The sequence below is a fragment of the Parus major genome, chromosome 4 (assembly GCF_001522545.3).
Source record: "Parus major isolate Abel chromosome 4, Parus_major1.1, whole genome shotgun sequence".
Classification (NCBI taxonomy): domain Eukaryota; kingdom Metazoa; phylum Chordata; class Aves; order Passeriformes; family Paridae; genus Parus; species Parus major.
Genome location: NC_031771.1, coordinates 58,101,785 through 58,119,530, shown reverse-complemented (window position 1 = coordinate 58,119,530; position 17,746 = coordinate 58,101,785). Strand labels below are relative to the sequence as shown.

The 17,746-nt window shown below is 35.9% G+C and overlaps 1 protein-coding gene across 4 annotated transcripts in view; it reads right to left on the bottom strand.

The window, feature by feature from the left end:
- Positions 1 to 17,746, bottom strand: part of SORCS2 (sortilin related VPS10 domain containing receptor 2) — a 525,884-nt gene that overhangs the window by 23,983 nt on the left and 484,155 nt on the right. For all 4 annotated transcript variants that reach the window (XM_015625588.2, XM_015625587.2, XM_015625589.2 and 1 more), the window contains exons 19-24: positions 13,972 to 14,158; positions 9,931 to 10,064; positions 8,701 to 8,824; positions 6,735 to 6,847; positions 5,025 to 5,150; positions 320 to 419 (exon numbers count right to left, since the gene is read on the bottom strand). In XM_015625588.2, coding sequence (XP_015481074.1) covers positions 320 to 419; positions 5,025 to 5,150; positions 6,735 to 6,847; positions 8,701 to 8,824; positions 9,931 to 10,064; positions 13,972 to 14,158 — 784 coding nt within the window. The remainder of the gene's footprint in view (positions 1 to 319; positions 420 to 5,024; positions 5,151 to 6,734; positions 6,848 to 8,700; positions 8,825 to 9,930; positions 10,065 to 13,971; positions 14,159 to 17,746) is intronic.

The window sequence follows — 17,746 nt, the reverse complement described above, 5'->3', positions numbered from 1 at the left end:
ATTTGGTTGTGATTGTTAATAATGACCAATATTGTATAATATTATTGTATAATGACATATATATGTGTACGTATGTATGTATGTGTGTATATATATATATAAACACATACACATGTTAACATATATATATAATCATATATACATATGTGTTTATTTCTATGTAACAAATACCAAGTAAGTATATACAGATGTGTTATGCATTGATATAAAGATTATGTATATGTGATACACATTGATAAAAGGATTTTCTCCTTAAATTATTAGAACTTGAACAGGCATCTGAAAGTTGGTCTGCTGATAGCTTTTTTTATATATTTACCTGAACCGGAGTCAGCTAAAGTCACTAAGACCCAGTATCCTCCCCTCAGAAAGAAACTGATGTTGTGTGCATTCAGGGCCTGCTTTATAGCTGCTATTCTCTGAAAATACAACAGAGAGAATGTCAGATGTCTTGTGCTCTGTTCCACTTTGAGACGCTCTGTTTTAAAAGGGAAAACCTCTGGTTCTTTAATGGTGAAAGCACTTGTCAATGATGAGCTGAAATCTAAAAGAAATTCAATATTTAAAAATCAAGCAAAACTCCAAAAGACATAAAAGCTGAAAATGTCACAATTTTATAGCCAAATCTTTCTTTTTGATTACCCAAGTCTTTACGTTTACCCAGTATGACAGACAGCAAGTAATTTGCACGCGCTATTGGATTTACCTGGGTCATAACTCACACAATGCATAATCCATATTAAAAACCCCCATTCTTCTAACCTATCAGAATAAAACCTATGATGTCACTTTGGATTTCTTGCTATGAAAAGTAACTACTATTTAATAATGAACTGTATGTCATAATTTACCTTACCTCCTTACCTATAATGGAATGAATTCCATTTATAACTAATTTTTAACAATACTCCATAGAAATATATATATTCATCCATGTGGAAAAAGATCAGTATTCTTCCCATTTTCCTCCAGTGGCCAGAGCATAGTGAAATATGGACTTTCATATTTTTATGGAGCAGAACCATTAAATATACCCTCACATCCTAACCGCAGATGAAAAATTGTCTGAATTATATTTTCTACTTGCTTGTGTCTTCAACATGGTCAATTTTCTAAAAGATCAAAGCTAGTTTTATACTCTCTGCCTTATAATATGGGACACGACTTCCCAGAGGATGCCAAATTAGAAATTTGCTTTATATCCATGAAACCTTCACAAGTTACTCCTTTTACAATATTATCAATTATGGTGCCCATCTTTGACAAGCTTTTGAAGTATAATAGATAAAAATCCCCGTAGTCCCTCTCATATTATGGACAGAGACTATAGAAAAGTTCACATATCATCATTCTTTTTGAGGAATATCTAACTTCTGAAGCCATTCCACTGACTTTATTATTTTTTTCATGTGGGAATGACTCAACATAAGGGTGGAGTGAGCATGGCTTCATTTATTTCACAAGACAATTATAAGAGATAGCTCTTCAGTATTTATCTTGTTGCCCAAAGCCTGAAAAGAAAATTGATATGACGACTCCACTGATTAGGAGGCTTTAAAGTGATTCTGCTATCAATGAAATAAAGTTTCTTTGTATCAATCCAGGCTCATTCATGTGTTCATGGTTTACAGTGCAAAAGAGACAAAGATACTTTAGGTTAATCTGACTTACAGACAGTAAATGAAATTTCTGAGCTCCATAACTTTTGATTCCTCATATTTTCCTGGCAGGTTCCTAATATTTGGTGGGGTTTTTGCTTAAGTGATTAAGATTTGTTTGTTATTTAACTCCCCACTGCTGGATTCGTACCCAAATCCATATGAACAACAGGCCTCAGGTCAAAAATTTGAATCTCATGTGAATCCAGCCAAAGGTTATGGCTTATTTATTTCACTGATAGACTCATGGTTTTTTCAGTGCTCATGGGTTGTCTTTTTTCTGCCCCAAGGTATTTATTGAGCATGGTGCTCCACCTCTCCAGGTTTTTAAAAACCAAATGCAGTCTTTGGAGCTCCTCTCTAGACTTCTTAAATTAGGGTTCATACACCAGAATTTGAATTTTCCATCTTTTTCTACCTCCTTCACAATGACAATATTTGAACATGTGAACGCAATGGCTTCTGCATTATAAGAATGTAAAAGAATGAAAAATAATGACACTATTCAAACTCTTACCCACTTATATGTCTTGGGTTCTGACCTTCCCTTTTTGCCAAAGCAATTTTCATGAAGTAGTTTGTCTGGATAGAAATCTTCCTCAGAGCCCCTGCCTTCCAGATTATAGTTTAATTGCACTTTAATTGACTCTTTCAACTGGACTCATCCCACCTGACATTAGACATGCAATAGATGTGCATAAATTAAGCAACTAAGTCTTCTCTGGAGTCAATAATTAGAATGGAGTACTTTTGAAATTTCTCTGTTCTTGAAAGCAGGTTAAATCATAGTCAGCTTTTATTTCTCTGCATATATTTGAAACAAAAAGGGCTCTTGTCAGAGTGGAATAAAATTTCAGAATTTTCCAAAGGGCTCCTCTTACTGCACTGACAGCTTGCTACCATCTTTGTTATTGATGGCTACTTTTATCAGTAATGATTCATATTGTACATAAGTAACCTCATAAACAGTATGACATCCCAACACTCCATGTAAAGTACCAATAAAAACTCCAGCAAGAAGGTGTCCTCTGCCTTAGCAAGAAATTACTGCTTTTAATCTTCCTGAAATAATGTAATATTTCCAAATATAAAAGGTTTTCAGCTGAGAACAAAGAGGTTCTCTTTATGGAAAGACATTTTCTAACTATGTCTAAGTTAAGGGTATTAGGGACACCTCCTCCAAATATGCAGAAAACATTCCAGATTGCTGAGTCCTCACAAAAGTGTCACCACACTGACTTTGAGAACTGGCACAAGCATCGTGACAAAGCTTCCTTCCACTGATTCATGATAAAAACTAGATTCTCTTCTAGTAACAGAAGTGAATGTAAGGAATCTTTAAATATATGACAACATGAGTATTTTATTGTTGACTTACCAGAAGCTACTGCTTCTAAGTTTATTTATATAGGGTATATTTTCAGGATATTTCTCAAGTTACTGCTGATTCTGATATAACACATTTTATCAACATTTTTGCCATTCAAGTCTATAGCAACAAATTTATATGCACATATCAATAACCAAAACAATGTCCATTAGCAACAATATAAAACCAGAAATGTAGGCAGCTGTCAGAAGAAGACTGGCTGTACATCTCTACAACATTGTACTCTATAAAACAACCAGTGTTGAGATGTGACACTGGTGTACCTGACTTACTATCACTGACTTACTATCACTGCACAGCATAGGCTGCTCTAATTGTTCCTGTCTCCCTTGTTCCTGCTCCAGCCCCAGACACCAGGGGTCTGACTTGGTTCATCCTAACAGTGTTAGAAAGGTACCTATTCTCCAGATTATACAATTACTTTCCCCTTTCTGTGTTCCTCTAGTTCCAGAAAACCTTTGCAAGGTCTTATTGTAGAACTAATTTCCAAACCATGTCCTGCTACAGGACTGTGACATCCCTATAGCCCCACTGAATGGAAGCTTTTCCAAATCACTTGCAGCATGTGATTGCTCCTCGTTGTGCTTTAAAGTAACACACATGTTTCATACACAAACATGAGAAAAACCTTGACACAGCACTGATTTGAACTGATACTCTTAAAGCTACCTTGAAGCACAGCACTAATATAGAAATTGAGATTTAAAGGGAACTAATATGCATAACACTTTACACTGAAGTAAAATGTTTGTACAACCAAAAGAATCTATTCACCATTACTTTCCTTAAATTATTGAACACATCTATTCCCCACAGGCTCAGAATAAGGAATTTCCTGTTGAAGCTTCACCTTGCTTCTTCAAGAAATTGAAATTCTCAAATAATTTTGAAGCGGTAATATTCCCCTGGCTGAAAACCTTAGTTCATGAATGTGTCTCTATAAAAGAAGCAACCTGCTAAAATTAACTATTTCCTGCAACATAATCAGGAATTCAGACTCCCAGGAATTCTCACTGTGACTACATGGGAGAACAGTAAAGGTTTCTGCCAAAAAAGTAGAAAACTTTGTGCACTCAGACTATAGTCTGTGCATTTTAATGATAGACACCTGTTCAAGTACTTGGACAACTTCAACATACTCCTTTGGACTTTCCAAAATACATCTCATGAACACAATCTATTTGGTTTATGTTAATATGAAAAGCTTTGTCTTACCTACTTCTCCTGCTCTTCAGAGACAGTGACCTAATGTCAAAAAGCTGAAAAATGCCCTTCAAAACTAAAGATAGCTTACACTGATTCTTTGTAACTGGCAGGACATGAACTGCAAGGTAGAATAACAGAACTGGGATCTGCTTCTTCTCTATCCCAGCAAAGGACAAATATAATAAATTGTAAGTGCCAAACAGTCTTTTGGTTTTCAACTGGAATGAAGTCTTTTACTTCATTTACTTCAGGAAACATGGTTTGAAAACAACTAGGGAGAAATTAACGTCTGATTTTCAATCCCGTGTTCACTGACTTTGTTTCTTACCAATTGAAAAGGACATTTTCTTACAAGGGCAGAAAATACTTGCTTGATGCTCTTTACATTATGGGTAAACAACTAAGGTTCTGGGTTTTCTTGGACCTGAAATCTAATTTCCTTCTGAAGACAGTGCAGAGACTCTTTGCTCTACTGGATCTTCACAGAATGACATGCATCCCTGCTATTTCTGTTTAATAGACAGACCAATATTAAATATTCTTGAGAAATACACTAATACCAGAAAGAAGTAGATTATGCTGGTCTGTACATGGTCAAACACAGCAGACATAGCTGCTGTAGCATTCACATGTATCTTGTCAGATGGGAATGAGATCTTTACATAAGCAGGGATGACCTCTTAAATTCACATAAAGACAATGAGAGTACAGCCACTTGTTGCAAAACAGGATGAAGACTGTCCTAGGCAGATGTGGATTGCTCTGGTTACCTTATCACTAGTTATGCTTCTCTTCTTTTTTGGTTGATTTGCTGGTAGTAGCACATGCAAGTCAGCAGCTGTAGGCAGACCAGGTTTCACAACTGTCCTGAGTGTTTCTTCAGGTATACTCGTCTCCTGTGAAGACAACAAAGGCACACTTTGTGTTTTATATAAAATACATAAGTAACTCCACACATGGCTTTTAGACTTCGGTGTTCAGATCCTTAATATTTAAAGGGAATTCCACTAGAAGCTGAAACATGAACAAAGCCAAACATAAATGTAATGAAATGTGAGTTGTTCTTTGAGTATTGGAAGGCCTAAGTGTTGTTATCACATTAAAATCATTCAGTGGCATTGCAAAAAGAATTAAAATGAAGCAGTTTTCAGGTTTTATCAAAACTCTGCAATGGCTGAGCTCTTCTAAGGTAACATTAAAAATAAATCCCAAGTGATTTAGGATCCTTTGTGGGCCATTCAGACACAGTGTAGACTTAGGAGTGCGTATTCATTGCAGCTAACTTTAGCTTTTGAAGGTTATTTAGGAGGGTGCTTAATGGACAGAGAGAAGTCCTCCAATGCGAGACTAAGAACACTCAGGTTCAGCTCCTGAAATTGTAATGAATACCTTAATTCCCCTGCTAAAAGTCAAATGCATCTCTTTGTAAAATAGATTGTGCAAATTTGGCTTTTAGACCCAAATTTCTCCATGTTTTGTACGATGCAGCCACACAATTCCAATGACCATAACCTGGGCACTTAGCCTTCCTCAGAAAGATTCTGAAACTCTGTCACATATTTTGGCAAATGTTTTAGTAATTATAAAATGCAAGAGCCATTTTATAGGGGAGTAAAATATTTTTTGACTGACACCAGTGGAACTCCTTATGGAATGAGTTTAAGTTAATAAAAGCAAGAAATTAATTTGACATTTGATAAGAATCTCAAAAAAAACCCAACAGGAAACTCTATAAAGTCAAAAAGTTCAGAACCTGATTTGTACAATTGCAAATCCGGGAAAAGTAAAGTGATTTAAAGTTCAAATATTTTATAAAATATCAAGCTGTACCTCAGTGCTGCTGCCCCCATGAAAGCCAGTGAGTGCACCCTCAGTTAGTGGCAGGGCGTGTGCCTGAAGAGCTCTCGAGCTCAAAGTTTCCATGAGGTGATCTAATGCCACAGCACTACTGCACAGTTTGTATTTGATTTACCCTACAGGATTCAGCTGTCCCCTATCCACATTTCTTTTGTGAACATGCTTCAAAAAAACAGCTGTACAAATTGTGTGCCTACATATTATACATAGTTTTCAAAGTTATAAACACAGTAAATCCTTTCTTTCTGCTTTGTTTTTACACAAAGATGATATCTTTTATATTTCACATTGCTTAGCTTCTAAATCTACTTAACTCTTCCTGCTTTGGAGTCAGCAGTGTTTGCTAATATGTCTATCCTTAATCCCAGAGAGCAATTATTTAGCATTAATTGCCAATTAGGCTGTGTTAGACCTAAACTGTCTGTGTTAAAATATCACTGTTGACAGCTTGCATTTAAAAGTGACACTAGGCTCAAACTTGCTTGAAATATAGCTCATGAGGTTCACTTTATCATTTTGCTCTCCCTCCATTTCAAAATACCTTCTAAATGAGAAGGTATTAACTTAACCTTCAAGCTTTACGAGTGTCAAGGGAACATTTTACAACCAATCTGAAAGAGCACCTTTGCAAGAAGTCGCGTCACGACCCGCCCAATGTCTTCCCTCCACTCTGGGATGTCAGGGTTGTACATGTCCAGGTGCTTAGTAAACTTCAGAGGAAGAACATGAAAATTATCTAGAAAAAGAAAAAAACAACAAAGCAGCAAGAAATAAACTAGATTGCAAAAGGAGTTGGATAGAACTAAAAGGTAAAAGTCCCTATTTAGCACGTTTTGCTGTGCAGTACTGCAGTATCTAGGACCCCTGCTGCTCTCTGTTGTCAGGTGTTGAATTTCTTTCTGTATTTTCACCAACATCATCAAAATTGTGCCCAAAGACTAAAAAAAGGAGGAAGAAAAGGAAATGAAGCAGATTTACATACAGGCTCTGGGGTCATAATGTTCCAAATAATTTTCCCCTAGGTCAATAAAGGAGTATTAAAAAGAACTCATTGGTTTCTTTTATTTGAAATGATAATGCACCAATGGATTTTATTCTCACTGAATCATAAGCATATGGGGGTTTTTCTACTACACATTCCTGTTTTTCCATATAAAATGAATATGTTACTCCATAAATTAGATACAAAAATAAGAACAGAAATGATATGACAAAGGCTAACTACTTCTCTCTTTGAAGAAAAAATAAAGCAACACCCACAATATTTCTCTGGATATTGTCAAAAATATCTGAAATACCAGAAATGGGTTGATCCTCAGAAAGCAGTCTCTAAAATCTTCCCTTTCTCCCTACAGGATCCTTGGATGAAAACCTAGAGAACTTAATGCAAAGCAGGGATAGAAAACCTCTGGAATGCACAAGTCAAAACTGCTTCCCCACAGTATTTCCAACAGAATTTTATTTTAACATGGCCTTCTTTTTCAAAAGTTTCTTTATCTTCCTGATGGCCAGTACTTTAATGCTGTTGATATCAGGATTGGCAAAAGGTGCACTGGATTGATTAAGCCATTGATGTAGTCACACTAAGGGGTTTATACTTCTAAAGATTTCTAAAAAAGCTGATGCATTTATAAGTGGTAGCACAAATGTTATATCCATTTATCTTAGAAAAGGAGAAGGTTCATAAAAGCTCCATTTAGCATAAGTGGGGATTTTGCCATTATTTCAAATTAGTAAGTACACTAAAAGCAAAAATAACAGAATCTTCATCAGACAATAGAGATGTATCATGTCTTGAATTGCATGATATCTGAAGGCTTTTAGCTCTGCATTAAAATAAAAGCTTTTATACTTATCACAATTCCCACATGTGACAGCACAAATACAAATGTAAATAATTTCCCAGCACTACATTTTCCACACTATATTATGCCTTGTCACCACATTATAAAACACTAAAAAGCCGCACCAGGGCACAGTGTGGAACAAGAGCTGAAGGGTTATTTAATAATTACAGCAGAGCTATATTTGATCCAAATTCTCAGATAAACATCAAGGTAACAGTGACACATTGTGATAAAAGGCAATTAATTCTCATGGTTTTCAATGCTGAGAGCATATACACAACTAAATTTTCTTTTTTTTTCCCAGAGGTATTTAGACTACTTTATTTAAATAATTCTGGCAAACTTTCTAGTCACAGGCCAAAATACTGCTGAAACACATATAGCATCTGAGAACCACAGCAACATCTAAAATAAGCAGAGGAAACAAAATGTTTGAGATTAAACCTCCCGTACAATCCCACTGTTCAGCTTAGTGGAGTTATTTAGTGACTGTTCATGCCTCTAATTTCAACAATTAAATCTGGCATTAGATTAGATATAATCTAGACATTAGATACAGATATATATCATATATATATATAATTATATCTAACACATATTTCGATAGATAAATAGATATATATACACAGTAGGCTCACTTGTGGTAGGGCTGGTTTTAGAGACCCAATATAAATACATATGAAACAAACAAACAAACAAAAAATTAAAAAAAAAAAAAAAAATAAAAGGTCTAACATCTCACCAAAAACGTGAACAACTTTTGAGTCCTGAAGCATAGAGCTCCCACAGGAAACTTGCACTGTAACTCTGACATCACCTGTCTCAGCAAACTTTGTCACCAGAAAACTCTCCAATGTAAGCAGTGGCTTTAAAAAAATAAAGAACAGTTGAAAACAGAATTTCAGCAACAATCATGAGAACAGTGCTGAAAGAAACTGTTGTTAAAAATAGCACAAAAAAAAATCCACATACAATTTAATTTTTTCAATGTTTTATCAAATTGATCAATTACAATTTTCAATGTAGATTATTTTCTTTCCCTAAAAGGATTCTATATAATCAGAATTCCAGCCAGATGAGGAAAATATTTCTTTTAGAGTAATCAGTTGAGTATTAGGTTTTCAGTTAGATCCCACTAAAATTAATGGAGTCTGAGGGAGACTCAGCAATCTCTACAAGATTATATGAAGCAAGTCATTTGCCTCAAAAATGTAGGGTATGTCTGGGTCAAAAGGATTAATGCTGTCAACTCAGAGCCTACAGTAACCTCTGAGGTGGAGCTGAGATACTCTGTTCCTTTACCACATCCTTTAGAATGACAAGACCCTTCACAAGACCCACAGTGCCTGTTCTTGCAATGGCAAAGTCAATAATGATGAACAGATACAGGCTGGGGTTACAGTCAACAGCACATTCACAAGAAGAAAGTTCACTGCACTTATATGAACCATTCCTCTGTCACACTTTGCCTCATAAAGAAAATATTTTACTTATCTGTTTTTGAAAAAATTGCCTTAAAAGAAATTAACCCAGCTATACAACAAATACTGCCAATAGAAATACTTGGATATTTAATGCTCTAGGACATGTTTATATAGACTTTGATCCCCAAATGATTTACAGTAGATTGTTTTGATATCCTTTAGGATAACACATTTATTTTTGATATGACAGTTATTTAAGACTCCCAGAAAATATTTGTCTATACAATGAAAAAAACCCAACAAATTAATCTATATGTATATGTATATTTGTTCAGCACTTTAATTTACATCACTCACATTATTAGCTTGGAATTGCATAAATCCAAGTTTCATCATTCACCAGTTATGATCCCAAATCCATCCCCATCTAGAAGTTGTTTTTTTTCACAGGTAATGATTTCCCCCCAAAAAAGAAAACAGTTTAGAAATGAAGAAACAACTTTATTGGAAAGAGATTGAAATAATCTCAGTCAAAACCATTTGTGTACCTGAAGACTGTTTCCTATCCACCAGTAGAAAACTGTCAAATTAGGGTTCCTAGGCAGTATGATGGCTGTCAGGTTCACCTCCTGGTTTCTCCCAATGACTGGAACCACTTCTAAATTTAAAGCCTGGAGAGGAGCTGAACAAAGTTCCAAAAATATCACTGAACAAGAATCCATCAATTTATTAACCCTTCCTTCCCCAAAAGCCTCTCATTTGTTAACCATAATGTCCTGAATTTATTTTTCCCTCCCTCCTTTCCTCCCTCTTTTACATCCATGTTGAAAGATATGGACACAATTGGAAAGACCTCATTTCAACCAAAAAACATCCCCCAGATCACTCCAAGACCCCTCAAACAAAACCTTAGAGCAATAAGACAGATCAACAAAACACACTTCTCTCAAGCCCATTCTTTTCATTCATGTCCAATTCTAGAACACATAAGCAAATACTCCAGTTAAAAAGTGGGAAAAGCAATCTCAGCTTTTTTTTTTTTTTACTTAGTAACAAAAGATTAAATGAATAGAAATCTAACAAATCTCAAATTGCTAAGGGAAAAGCAGAAAACTGAAAAAATGCTGCTGACTACTCATTTTCATTATAAAATATCAGCTGTTAGGCTCACACCACACAAAAAATCTCATTAATGCATGCTTTAAAATAGATGTGTAGATCAGGGGAGCATTTATTTTCCAATCAAAATAGATAACCTCTGGACTACAAAATGTGCCTTAGAGTAAGTTTATTCCTTTCTGAACTACCAAAACCATAAACATTATTATTTGTTTAAAAGAAATGCATCATTACAACAGTTTTATCTGCTCGTAAGTGTTGTGTTTATTAGTGCTGTGCTGTTTCACAGTATAATAATTGTGTTGAAAGAAAATCTTTCCCTCAGAGGTTTCCCTGTATATTTTCATCAGTGTCTGAAGGTAAAAGCTTTTTAACACTACAGCATGATAACTAGAATTTCTTAACTTCTTCACCTGCACCAACTACCTGGGATATGAAACCACTGTATAGCTCAACATTCATTCATTACACAGAATAAATACTAACCCATCCATTTCTGTTCCATTCTAAATATCTTTTAACTCATTCAAAGGTTTTTCATCTTTTAACTCGTTCAAAGGTTTTTCATCTTAGTGCAAACTTAAAGGTAATTAACACTGGTCTAAACTAGTTATCTTGTTTTGTATCTTGAACTGAGTCAAGTTCTTGCTTGTTCACTTCTAATTCACTTTGACTAAACTGACTGAAATTCTGAGAGCAACTTGTCCAAACTCCTTTTCTACCTCACTTCACCGGGTCTGTGTGGTGCTTCATCCAAATGTAAGGCTCTACCTTCACTGCATTTTCTCCAGTAACTCTTTAACCACCTACATGAATTAAAGAAATGTCAGGTGCTTTAACAAATAACTTCTCCAGTAGTTTCTAGAGGAGTAAAAATGCTTCTTTGGTGATGGTGTCCTGAAGAAAATTCAGAAATATTAGGAATTTCATTAAAATTGTTCCTCCTAGAAATATATTTACTTTCTGGAAGGATATGAGAAACTTTTTTGCTTTCACCATAAGTTTGTGTTTGCACAGAGGAAACAGATCACTTTGAGATATGGTTCTGTTCCTGAAGAAGATTACTTTCTTTTCCAAAATTTTTAGAGGACAAGTTTTTTGGTACTTGAATGATGACTAATTTCAACTTTGCTGTTTCTATATATGTTTCTATATATTAAATAAATATATTTATATATTAAACAAGTATTTAATATATATTTAATAAATAAAGCTGAAAATAATTACTTCAAATCCTTCTGCTTGTCTGCCACACAATTCTATAATGCACTTGAACAAGCTTCATAGCACCCTTAAGTGTGCTATGAATAATTAAGACTGAAGTTATATGGTTTTTGTTTAAGTTAAAATTTCAGTAGTGTCCAAAGTTCCACAGTATAAAGGTCATAGTTCCTAGTTCATATAAAAAATAGTTCATAGTTCCCATAGTTCATATAAAAAATAAAATTTATGCAGCATATGTATTAATGTATGTATTCAGTTCTTCTTCAGTTCCTTTTATTCTGAGTTCTCGGGTCTTTACAGTTGCCGACTCACATTTATTCTAATTTCTAATTTCTCTTGTGGTTCATTAGAAAGTTGAAGATTGTTTAATCTGGATCAGAAAGCACGATTTGGATGACAGGCCAAAATTCTTATAATTGTCCTGCATTACAGAGTATCCCATAACAACTTGGCAGAAGTGAAAAAATATTTCCTCCACCATTTGCCTCTGAAAAAATTCCCTGAGAATACTTCAGTTGGAGACTGCTGACTCCTGAAAGAGATTCCTGCTTTCATGGTATTCCACAGTGAAAAATATCCCTTAATGGCTATTAGTGTTTCACTAGAATGTAGAAATTGCAGTTTAATTAGTGCCAACTAATTTCCTCAAATCTTGTAATTTACCTAGAAAAATTAAACAGAGCAAATCACATGGAAAGCATTTTCTCAAGCAGGCTGTGTAACACACTCCCATGAGTCTGCTAGTCTGTGCAAGGCAGGCTCAGGAAGGGATCACATCTGCCTCAGTGCCAAAGTCCCCCTAGTGCACCATTTACTTGTCTAAAATAATTCTGTTTTTTCCAATTTTAAATCCTGCTGCATAAAAGAAAATCAACATCCTTTAGTTTCACTGTTTATCCCAACACAGGCCATATTAAAAGCACACTTCGAGAAAGTCTTCTGCTTTCCATCGGGGCTTGCTACTGCCTGTCAGTCTCTGAAGGGTTAGAAATTCTTCTTGGAGAGAAGGATGTCACACAGAGTTTTTTCCTGCTCATTGCTTGTACAGATCTACTATTTCTTTGCCTACTCCACTTCTCACCACCTAGAAGTTTCTTAAAAGTAAAAGTGAAGCCCAAAGTAATTTATCTGAGCTCTCTGGAGTTGTCAAATGATTTAAAAAACAAACACAACAGATAATGAAACTGAGGTGTAAAATTTGATTCTGATTCTCTCTGATTGATATTAACAGGAGATCGGTCTTTGGCATGAATGTGTTTGGATTCATCTGTTAATCAAAGAGCTGGAAACTCTGACTAGCAAAATACATAAATATCAGCAGTCACTAGACAAGCTGACATAAAGCAGATGGCTCTGTGCACAAGCTGGTATATGGCTCCAGAGATTTCCTTTGCTTTGGGATTAGGATGGAAGACACACCACTCACAAGAGAGGGAAACAGACACCTGGAGAATGCAAGATGAATATCTTTTCCTTTGATGTTACTAGTTTCTGAATTTTTGAAGCTTCTGAGAACAGGCAATAGTTGTCTTGAGTCTCAAAGGAAGAGGAAAAATCAGTTCCACTTTTGAGTTTTCTTCTTCATTTCAGTTATGAGATGACTGAGGTACATTAAGTTTGCAATGGTGTATGATATTCCCTGGGCCGTGCTATTCTTTATTTTATATCTGTTTGATTGGGTTTTCTCAGTCTTAATTAAGGAGAGGAAGAGAAGCATAAGTCAAGTAATACTGCCTACAAACATGAAGTTATAGCCAAGCACCATTTCAAACTCTGTGAGAATTAACTACCTAAAATCTAGATTTAGAACCACTGAGATTTTGACTATTTTTTAAAATCATACAAGAGCTCATATGTTTCCCAACATGTCTGTTAACTTGCTTTACACCGCACCTGTAAGCTTTACAAAGACATAGTTTGAAGTATTAAATTTTAGCTGCTAAGGCTGACAAGGGGTGTTGAAACAGGAAGATGGATCAAACCTGAAATTTATACTGAAGCATGCTTGTTATTTAAAAGATTAATAAACCATCCTTCTGCCAAATCCAAACAAAACTGATTCTGACCTCCTACTGGATTAGGTTCACAAGCCTCTGCATTACCAACACAACATTGAAAGGCTGCATGAGGACATTGAAAAAATATGTTTTCTCCTAATTGTGACCAGTAATTTTCTTTCCTACTTCGTAGCTGACATGAGGTTTTTATGCAGTGATGAAAGTAAGAAAACCAGAGAGCTGATTTACAGTTGACTTGCACGAACACCACAGCCTCGTCGTGCCCAGCCACATTCTCAGCCTTGACGGACACACGGTAAATCCCAGGATTCTCGTAGCGGTGACGGATGGGCTCTCCAGTCATCGTCAGGTTCACATATATCGCCTTAAAGCCGTCTCCAAGATCTACCTGGTATTTGGTACTCAATACATCACCCTAAAAGGAAAATACATCAAAAATATCTTAAATGGTCACAACCAAAATAGACAGGACACGTGTTTATGACCTTTTATGGAATCACAATAGCATTTTCAGCCCCAGCCAGACATCTTGACCCAATTGCAACAGCTGCAGTAAAACCACTACTGCCACAGCCATTACCTCAGTGCAACAGATGTTTTGTGCACTAATAGAGATAATACCATGTTTACAGAGCAAGGTGCCACCTTAAAATTATGTACCCCAAATCACTAACCAAGCTGTATGGCACAGAAACCACCACTCTTCTCTTAATGCAGCTGGACATTATGTAACTTAATGGTGCAGGGCAGCCTCAGGTTCAAAAGTGATGCTCATGTGATTGTAAGCAACAGAAGATTGCTATTTTAGCAATTTACTACTCCTCCCATGAGCTTCTAGCCTTTGAAATTATAAATAAAATTAATTGGCTGACACATTCTTCACAACACCTTCCAGCCACACCTTCTTCTGTTAGCCATGTGGCCTTTAAGACCCAAGCTGGAATCTTCACATAGAATTGTAGAGTGTTACACTGAGCTACCACTGAGCATGCCAAGAACTAATATGCTCTAGTGCAAAATTAGATGCATGCTTAATGAGGCAGATCACTCAGCTGAGTTTGGGAAACGGTTTAAAAGCCCAGTCAAATAATTCTGTCATGTCAAACATCTCATGGAATTTATAATTCATCATACTTCTGCTAAGTGCTCCTTTAAGTGACACTGTGTTCCTAAATTCAGGCTTAAAGTACCACAAGACTGATACCACTGTCAGAGGACAAACATGCTCATCACTCATGTTGTCATGGCATGGCTGCTCAAGAGAGAAATCAGGCCTGTGCCACATGGACTGGTGATCTGGAGGCAGCCAAAGGATAATTCGTTCTAGCTGCGAGCAGCAACATTTTCTCAACACTACTGGCAGCACTGTCTGAGTGAGAGGCCCTGCTTCCTTGATCTCCAGCAGAGTGGATGTTCCTGCTTGCTTGCCAGAGATCATGGCCATCACAGCCCTGCAATTCAGACAGGCTGCAGTCCTGCTGCAGCCAGGCTTTGTAGAAAAGTCTCTTTGTTGTGAAAACACAAGCATTGATTTCAAAAACTTCCTTGCCTCTAGGAAAGGAGTGTATATACACGTATGCTGGTCAATTAACATGGAAGGCAATCAAAGCAGAAAAGGATTGACATTAAAAGATTCAAAAATCACTTCATTTCTCCAAAAGGCACTGTCTGAAATTGCTTTATTTCAAAATTTAATCCTAAAAAGCAGCACTAATGTAATTCTTTTTATTTTGACAACAATCAATGATTGCAATAATCTCCCCAGGAAAGTGGTGAATTACCCAAAATTGGATGCTTCCAAGATTTAGCAGGACAGGTGCCAGGCATCTTATCCAGCCCTGTTTTTTCCAAGAGATGTTGGATCAGATGAACCTTGAGGTCCCTTCCAGCCTGTCAGTCTATATTTCTATGATTCTTTGAAAATCAAAGGAGGTACCAGGCCTAGAACCTACGTACCCTGCCATTACAAAAGGAAGGAAAATATACTATTATTTCCTCCTTCTATTATTTTTCAGTGTGGATGATTTTCTTCCATGTTTTACCACATGAAATGATATTGCTCATAATGTAAAAAATACCCATAATAAGGAACCTGTAGGATTATCAAATACATAAGCACCAATTTCAAGACACATAAAGAACTGTGAAAGCCTCTTCACTGTGAATAGTTTTTTCCCCAAATAACATCTTTCTTTTGACAACAAAAGAGTAGAATTTTGCAGAGGAGATAATATGTTATTAAAGTTTAAAGCAAAAGAGATATCTCCTTGCCAGCAATGTGTTAGTAAGTGGTATCTCTAGATGACATCAGTTTGCCTGCAAGTTTTGTTCACTCTTTCTTATGCTAACAAGTATGTGCACGTATTTTTTCCAGGTGAGACTGAAACCAGCACTGAAAGACAGCAGAGGAAGATTCTCTTAACGTTTTATTCTAATGGCTTCCCTAGTGTAAAGATGAGAGTGCTGTCTTCAAAACACTATTTTCTGTGTCCTGACCAGTGAAAACAGAGAGAATGGAGAGATAGCAAAACAATGACAAAGGGAAAAGGTATCTAAATCTATAAGGAATTGGGGTTTCCACTTTCATAAAAATTAGGAGAGAGATTGTCATAACATTATTAATTCATATATTCAGCCAACAAAATTTAAGAAAAATTATGATAATGATGATGTATTTATTTCTTATTATCATTTCTAAAGACAGTTGCAAACTGCCCAAATGTACCAGAAGCCTGCTTCCTTTAACCTCTGATTTCTGGTATTCCTGCACCTAACAACATGCATTCACAGAAACTAGCAAATTAATTTTGTTCACCAGAGAAAGTAGTATGTTTTAGTTTGTTGTAGTAGAGCTGTTTCTTGAACTCAGTAATTGTTACAAATTCTCATTAGACTTTGTCATACAGATTAAATCCTAAGCAATGCTAAGGACATTTGAGTTTAAATATTACTTTTAGCCATAGAGGGCACCAAACTGCTACATTTCTACTAAATCTGTCTTCCTCTTTGATGTATGGAGCAAAGACTTCACCAAAAAGCACAGCAAGGGATTCTCTTCAAGATTCCTTACTTCTGAAGATTTGTGAATAATTTTACATGTTTTTCACGTTGCCACAGAGATTTATGAAAACTTCAGTAGGAAAAAAGTCAAACTGCCAATCAAAATCATTAGAGTCCAAATTGTAACCAAATGCTCTAGGCTTACAATAAACATTTCCAAACAAACTCTAAAAAGAGAAGCGAGCAGAACTTGCCACACAAACTGTTGGGGCACTGCACGCACTGGGACGCAAAGCCTGCGAAGTATTAAGTATTATTACGAGCCCAGCGTTCTGCACGTAACCTTCTTGATTCTATTACAGAAATAAATCCCAAGTGCTCGATTTATAGAGCACAGGTTTGCCAAAATGTGTGAACTTTCTTCAAGTTCTTGCAAATCAGTGGGGTTAGCCAGGATTACAATACTCTGGTAACCTGAGCAGAGCAGTTATAGCCTAATGCTAAAAAACAAGCATGAGAAAACAAACCCATGGCAAACAAATCATCCAAAAGTTATTCACTGCTGTTGGTCATGGCCTTAGGGCATTGTTTCTCACTAAACAGAAAAAAATCCCACATCTTTGGCAACACAACCAATATATAATAAATACTTTTATTCTGAACTACTTGCTGATTTCTGTAAAGCTTTGCCTCATTCCTTTCTGAAAAGCTGATTCTCAAAAACACCTAAACCCGAGTATTAAATGTTCTCTGCATTTCTCTTCTTCTCTGATACAGCAGTTGAAATTTTCAGTCCAAGAAGACTTTGGTAATGCAGTTACTCTGACTTTCCAAGAAACCAGTGCCTTTTCTGCTGAGGAGATAAATCCTGTTCTGTGGGTAGAATTTAGAGGTTCACTGAGTTTACTGGCTTGTCTTATTCACTTGAAATCAAGTTTCAGTACTTAGAAAGCTGTTAATGTTTGTCTGAAGCACAAATTAATCTTCATTCAGCAGCAAAACA